Consider the following 6982-nt stretch of genomic DNA (forward strand, 5'->3'; position numbering starts at 1 on the left):
TGCGCATGTCTCGTGCCGTTCTTGCTTCGTGCTTGCATCGATGATCGATCCTGCGTGGTTTTTCTCCTGCCTTCCGTGTGGACGGGATGCTAGGTTCAGATTTGCTATTTCTAACGCTTGTGGTCGAAACGGCAGCACTCTCTTTTCGTCCCATCTTTAATTAACCAATTATAAACTATAGTGATGATCCTTCCTTGACCCGGAACCTCAATCTGACGCCGTGCCAGCGATATGAGCTTTTCACGTATGATGAATTGATGATACGTCCCTCTGCTTTGGCTGCGGCCACACGACTGCTTTTAGCTGATACGTGTCTGCACAACGGTGAGAACACATGTCCTCAAAAGCGACGGCAGAGCCGCACCGTAGCACACGGATACGATCGAATGAACGCAGAGAGCCACACCATCATGCATGCATGAGCCCGTGCGGCGCGGGCGCAACGTTGGCGGCGCCTCCTGCTCTGCGCACCCCGCCTGGTTGCGTGAGCTACCTACTCAGCCGGCCAAGAAGAGCAAGAAAAATCGGGACCGTATTTTTCCAGTTCCAATGATGGCTATAGGTTCGTTGGTTCAGCACGTCCTTTCTGTTTCTGCCAACATTTCGGGGGCGTCGCTGCTACCGTGGCCGACGTGAGCCCAGGGTCAGCACGACGATTTTTATCTTGTTCTTCTTCGTGGGAGATGGTTGTTTAACGCGGGGCCCGCTCGCTGTCCTGTTCCGCGCGCCTCCGGAAAAGTTGCGATTTTCGATCATCCCGTCAAAAAAAAAACGTGCTGTGGTGTTCGTCCGTTCAGATTTGTCCATCGTACGTGACGGCACCTACTACTACTCCGTTCGCGGTTAAGGGATGCGCACGGAGAGGAGCGCGCACATTTTATCTCCGCAAAAAAATTGCACGCCGTAAACTGTGCAGTGACTAATCTAACCTGACAACAAAGTCCCTCCTGTCCAAACTGTCAAAAGCAAAAAGATCCCTCCCATCCAGTTAAAAGGAACCACAAAATTACCTAGCCCATCCAATCCACCATTTTTAGGGGAAAATCAACCCAATCGACAAAATCATTCATTCTCACTTGCGCATACTACTCAAATCCACCACAAAAATAAAAAGGAAAAAAACAGAAGTGCCCCTATTTATCCTCCCAAAGTCCACATACGAGCCTATTAAACCCCCTCGCTTTCGTCTCAGCAGCAAAGCCAAATCCAAGCCGCCACCATCACTGCTCCTCCCTCCTTCAGTCCCCAGTACTCTTCCCCGCACGTCCCACGCAGCTGGGGACGCCCAAGTACTACCCGCATCCCCTCCCATTTACTGAGCCTCTGAACCAGGAGGAGGAGGAGGAGGAGGAGAAGAATTGATTGCTGATCCTGCGCAAACCAATAAATTCCTCCTGCCCCGCCGCGCGCGCGCGAGATCATCATGGCTGCTGCTGCTGCTGGCGCCACGAGGAGGGCCGCCTCCTCGCTCGCCTCCCGCTGCCTGCTCTCCAGGCCCGCAGCGTCGCCCGCTGCTGTCCCCTCCGCGCTCCGCAGGGCAGGTATGTGAATTGATTGCTCCACCCACCGGGATTATTCCCTCCGTATCTGCAGACCGCAGCGGTACCGGTATGATTCTGTGACTGGTTTGGCGCTCCTAGTCGTACCAGAGTTCGTGCCTCTTCTTCTTCTTCACGGCCTTTTGCGTTCTTGGCATGCCCTGGTTTCAGATCTAGGCAGGCTCACCCGATGATCCGGATCACAGGGAGTTCTTCTGTGTTTGGCTCTGTGCCCCTTCTGATAATTGTCACTAGTTTAATGATACCCACGCTTAGTTAGCCGTGGCACCACCAGTTAAACTAGTATTCTTTCATGTCTGCTGATTGGAAGGTCTCAAATACAGTATTTAACAACTGTTCCTTGGCTCGTTCATCCGAGGGAAACAATGATCTTGTGGCGTATTCGAATGCTATATTTAGCAGTCCCCGTCTCCAGGGAGAAAAAGCGTCTCATAGCTCTTGAATCAAATGTGACGTTCGCTTTGCGCCAACTATTTCTCGGCTAATGGAGCCTTTGCGCTTGCGTCCAAGTAGTGTGCGTGTCCCTTAGCTCGTTCGCTGTCATCAGTGAGCCGAGTTGTGGGCAGCGGTTTGGACTTTTCTATCTATCATTTTTCCTTTGGAGATAAGATCTTCCCCGACATGATAAGATATCTGCTTGTTTTTCTCCCGGTCGTTATCGGAACAGTGGAAAACTGAGGTCATGATTTTCTGTCGATTATCTGTGCTGCTCCTTCGCCGTAGATAAAAATCTGTGATGCATTTTTTAAGGACCTAGAGTGATTCGCCAGTAAATGCAGCGGGACTGTAGTAATTTTCCACGGTGTTGAGTGGTCACTGGTCAGTTTTTACCAGGAGGGAAAAAATATTTTTCAGTAGCTAGATAAGTCAAACCACAGGTGATAATGACAAGTGCAAACGTGTTTTCCAAAATTTTGATCAGAAGGGCTAAAATATGTCATTTTGCTCGTCGCCAAACCTGATCGTCTACCCTTGCTGATACCAAATCTGCTTTCACCATACCATCTTCAGTTTTACATTTGTGTTGGCACCAGATCTTGATCCAATCACAGTGCCGTATGGGTAATGTTGACATTGCTGTGGACATGAGTGAATATCGTTGTTTATCAGGAAATCACCTCATTTGTTCCCACATTTCTCAAACTGCTATAGTGAGGCTTATGTGCATTAACTCTGTCTGCAGATGGAGCACGTGGATTGTTGCCAGGACTCCTTCAGAGGTTCGGCACTGCCGCAGCAGCAGAGGAGCCCATTTCGCCTTCTGTCCAAGTGGGCGAGACGCAGCTCCTTATCAACGGCAAATTCGTTGATGCTGCATCTGGTAGGCTACTTCAGCTCAGCTACTAATGAGGCTGGGCCCGTGGGGCCAGTTCGGTGGGCTTCAGCTTCTGCTTGAGCACTACAGGCCCATCAACTGGAACTCTATAGGCTTCAGCTTTTCTTTTCTCACGATTTTTTCTCTTCCTCTGATAATTAATGTTCGTGTTGATGAGCTCAACCAACTCACAATGTGCATCTGCATATAATCAGGCAAGACCTTCCCGACTCTGGATCCTCGCACTGGGGAGGTGATTGCCCGTGTGTCTGAAGGAGATGCCGAAGATGTTGACCGTGCAGTTGTTGCGGCGCGCAAGGCATTCGATGAAGGGCCATGGCCAAAGATGACTGCCTATGTAAACATTTCGGCTTGACACTTCTGTTGCTGTTGTAATTTCATACTTCATAGTATGAAGTGATGCTCATAGGCAGTTGGAAATTTTCCTCTACAGGAGAGATCCCGGATTCTTCTGCGATTTGCTGATTTGATAGAGAAGCACAATGACGAAATTGCTGCACTGGAGACGTGGGACAACGGGAAGCCCTATGAGCAAGCTGCCCACATCGAAGTGCCAATGCTTGCTCGGCTTATGCGGTACTATGCAGGTGAGAGCAGCTTACATGGTTACAGCAATAGATAGACCTAGCCAAGAAGTTAAACTCCATGCATGACTAACAAAGATTCCATTTCTTCTGAAATATGCAGGCTGGACTGACAAGATCCATGGCCTCATCGTACCGGCTGATGGCCCGCACCATGTACAGGTGCTGCACGAGCCGATTGGTGTCGTGGGTCAGATCATCCCGTGGAACTTCCCACTTTTGATGTATGGCTGGAAAGTTGGCCCTGCTTTGGCCTGTGGGAACACCATCGTTCTCAAGACTGCTGAGCAAACTCCTCTATCTGCCCTCTATGTTTCTAAGCTGTTGCATGAGGTTGGTGGCATGACCATTTCATAATTTTTTATTTGCTAAGGAGATTTATGTCTAATTATTTCATGTTATTCTAACAGTTATTGGATTTGCCATGAGAAAAATGGGCTTTGATTTATCTGATAACCTTTTTGAATATCAAAATGGGTTGTTGTTGGATTGCGTAGTACCGGGATTAGAAGGTGTGAGGATTAGTTTGGACCTTTTGGAACAGCTGATATAACAAATGTGTTCCCCACTGTATGTATTGAGTGATCTCTGAAAACTCAATGGTATTTTATACAAAAGTTGCTTTGCTGCATAGTTATAAAATGTGTAACTGTTTTTATAAACTATCCAAGATCCAAATGATTCCAATTTTCAGTGCATTCAGTTGCTAATTTAGTTATTTGCCAATGTAGCGAGCAATTCATCCTTACTTTAGTATAGGATACCAACGTATATCTGTCATTCTGTCTAAGGCTGTACTAGCATATTGTTTTTGACGTTTTACTAGTCTGCAAGTAAGAATCTGTATGGTCCTGCAAGTTTTACTGGATTTAACTGATCAGAGCTTGCATGATTAAATAGGCTGGACTACCCGAAGGTGTCCTCAACATCGTATCTGGTTTCGGTCCTACTGCTGGGGCTGCTCTTGCTAGCCACATGGATGTTGACAAGGTAAACCTACACATTCTATAATTTTCGCGTTATCAAGAGTGACCAGAAAACTTATGCAGCATGCATGTTTGTACAGTCCAAATATGAAATTCAATTTTCTCATAATAAGCATATACTCTATGCAGATTGCATTCACTGGATCAACAGATACTGGGAAAGTTATTCTTGAGTTATCTGCACGGAGCAATCTTAAGCCAGTGACACTGGAGCTAGGAGGCAAGTCTCCTTTTATCGTCATGGATGATGCAGATATCGACCAAGCCGTTGAGCTTGCGCATTTTGCGCTGTTTTTTAACCAGGTGTGTATTGGAATTTATGTCAAAATAAACATGATATTAGATAAAGTATATTCAACCACTTCTTTTTTCCTTTCTCTGAACACTTTTATCTCCATTGTGAACTTGTAGGGACAATGCTGCTGCGCTGGGTCTCGCACGTTCGTACATGAGCGTGTTTATGATGAGTTTGTTGAGAAGTCCAAGGCTCGCGCTTTGAAGCGTGTAGTTGGTGATCCATTCAGGAAAGGTGTTGAGCAGGGCCCTCAGGTACACATGGTGTTCCCTAACCAGTGTAATTTTAAACATTTTCTTATGTATGAAGGTTAATTAATTAGCTTTGTTGCAACAACCACATTTCCTTCTAGAAGCTAAGCAGTAATTAGGATGATCCTAACCTTGCAAATTCCTTCGGCTTCTAGATTGATGACGAGCAATTTAAGAAGATCTTGCGGTACATTAAGTCGGGTGTGGACAGTGGAGCCACCCTTGTGACAGGTGGTGACAAGTTGGGTGACAAAGGTTACTACATCCAGCCAACAATTTTCTCAGATGTGCAGGTGAGCTGAACTGCTTAACTAGTTGATATTACCACACGATAGTATATTAGCACAAATTCTCTGACTGTCTGTACCACCTGTAACAACATGTGCTTAACGTTTATCATATGGTTGTTTCAGGATGGCATGAAGATTGCCCAAGAGGAGATATTTGGGCCTGTTCAGTCGATTTTCAAGTTCAAGTGAGTATTTCATAAAAACTCTGAACATTATCCAAGTAACGAAGATCGAAACCAAAACTCTCAGTAACAATGGGACCATTGTTTCTTTTTCAACAGTGACCTCAACGAGGTGATCAAGAGGGCGAACGCAAGCCAGTACGGATTGGCCGCAGGTGTTTTCACCAACAACCTGGACACGGCCAACACCTTGACGCGTGCCCTCAGGGCTGGCACGGTCTGGGTGAACTGCTTCGACATCTTTGACGCCGCGATCCCCTTCGGCGGGTACAAGATGAGCGGCATCGGTAGGGAGAAGGGCATCGACAGCCTGAAGAACTACCTGCAAGTCAAGGCGGTCGTCACCGCACTTAAGAACCCCGCATGGTTGTGAGCATAGCGCACCTATGGTCCTACTTGAGACTCTGGAGAACGTGAAGATTCGCGACAATTGGATGAGAAGAGGAAGATGACGATGATGACACCAACGAGGATCACTAATAAGCCCTGCCTTCATGGGCAGCCACCGTCTAATAAATATCATATGTGATTTGGTTTGCTTTGTCAACCGCGGCAAGACATATGTTGTAGCAACATTATGTTTATTATCGCTTGTTGGAGAAGTCTCTGGTTGCAGTACATCTGTTTTTTTTTTATCAGTCGTTGTTCTTCTACACATATGAAGCTAATGGTGTTCACTACCCTAGTTAATTCATGCCCTTGTTAAGCAGAGAATAAAGTTCTTGGTTTGGTTGAAGCTGCTAACTTCATTTAGCTGTGATACAGTAGCTGTTACCCTGCTGAAATAACGGCGGAAAGATGAGTGTGCTAGACCACCTTATTAAGCCGTTAGTATTTCATAACAATATATCCATGGAAACTGTGGAGAAACAAGTACGGAAAATGCTGGTAAGTATGGAACCGAGCAAACTAGAAGAAATACCTGCGAACCAAATAATTGGTCTGTTCAAGGTGGTGACATACAAAAGTCTTCTCGTACCAGGGATTTCAGGATTTGATTCTGCCACCAAACTGTGTAGCAGGTCCCAACTGGGCTTTGGTACATCAAAGTGGTTGAACGACCAAGCAAACGTTGACAAACAGGACCATACCCATGCACGAAAAGAGAGAAAATTCCAACGATCGTCTTTGTTTCAGGTTGCAATGCTTGAAATTCATGCTAGTACTCTTAGTACTAAGCAATAATGGTTAGAGAACCACGAGGAGTTGAATGTAAAGTGAAGAAAAAAAAATGACAAGCAGAAATTAAGCGTATATCTCAAAAGGGAATGGATCATTTAATTTAAATGATCATAATGACAACTTTCAAGTTTGTCAAAATGGTGGTTTTACGAAATGTTGTACTAATGATTACCAATCAGTTAAGTATTGGGTTGAATCATACCACCGACTCACTGAATGCAAATGATTTTAATGGGATAACTTTGAAGTTCTACTTCAAAAGGAAACAACCAGAGAATATTCTGGCATAATAGAAGGAGAATAGACTCCTCTATATT

General features: G+C 45.7%; 1 protein-coding gene across 1 annotated transcript; it reads left to right on the forward strand.

The window, feature by feature from the left end:
• The first annotated feature begins 1180 nt into the window (after positions 1 to 1180).
• On the forward strand, positions 1181 to 6219 carry LOC123155636 (benzaldehyde dehydrogenase, mitochondrial). The gene is made up of 11 exons (XM_044573778.1): positions 1181 to 1541; positions 2743 to 2880; positions 3090 to 3232; positions 3329 to 3482; positions 3583 to 3812; positions 4380 to 4469; positions 4595 to 4768; positions 4877 to 5014; positions 5167 to 5304; positions 5425 to 5486; positions 5583 to 6219. Exons 1-11 carry the CDS (start codon positions 1424 to 1426, stop codon positions 5854 to 5856), a joined length of 1659 nt encoding a protein of 552 aa, XP_044429713.1. The 5' UTR covers positions 1181 to 1423; the 3' UTR covers positions 5857 to 6219.
• Positions 6220 to 6982: the final 763 nt, after the last annotated feature.

This window comes from Triticum aestivum, chromosome 7B (assembly GCF_018294505.1).
Source record: "Triticum aestivum cultivar Chinese Spring chromosome 7B, IWGSC CS RefSeq v2.1, whole genome shotgun sequence".
Lineage (NCBI taxonomy): Eukaryota > Viridiplantae > Streptophyta > Magnoliopsida > Poales > Poaceae > Triticum > Triticum aestivum.

Coding starts and splice junctions, on each gene's coding strand:
- LOC123155636 (XM_044573778.1), top strand. CDS start 1,424: ATGGCTGCTGCTGCTGCTGGCGCCACGAGGAGGGCCGCCTCCTCGCTC. Junction 1,542..2,742: donor CTCCGCGCTCCGCAGGGCAG/GTATGTGAATTG, acceptor CTCTGTCTGCAG/ATGGAGCACGTGGATTGTTG. Junction 4,769..4,876: donor TTGCGCTGTTTTTTAACCAG/GTGTGTATTGGA, acceptor GTGAACTTGTAG/GGACAATGCTGCTGCGCTGG.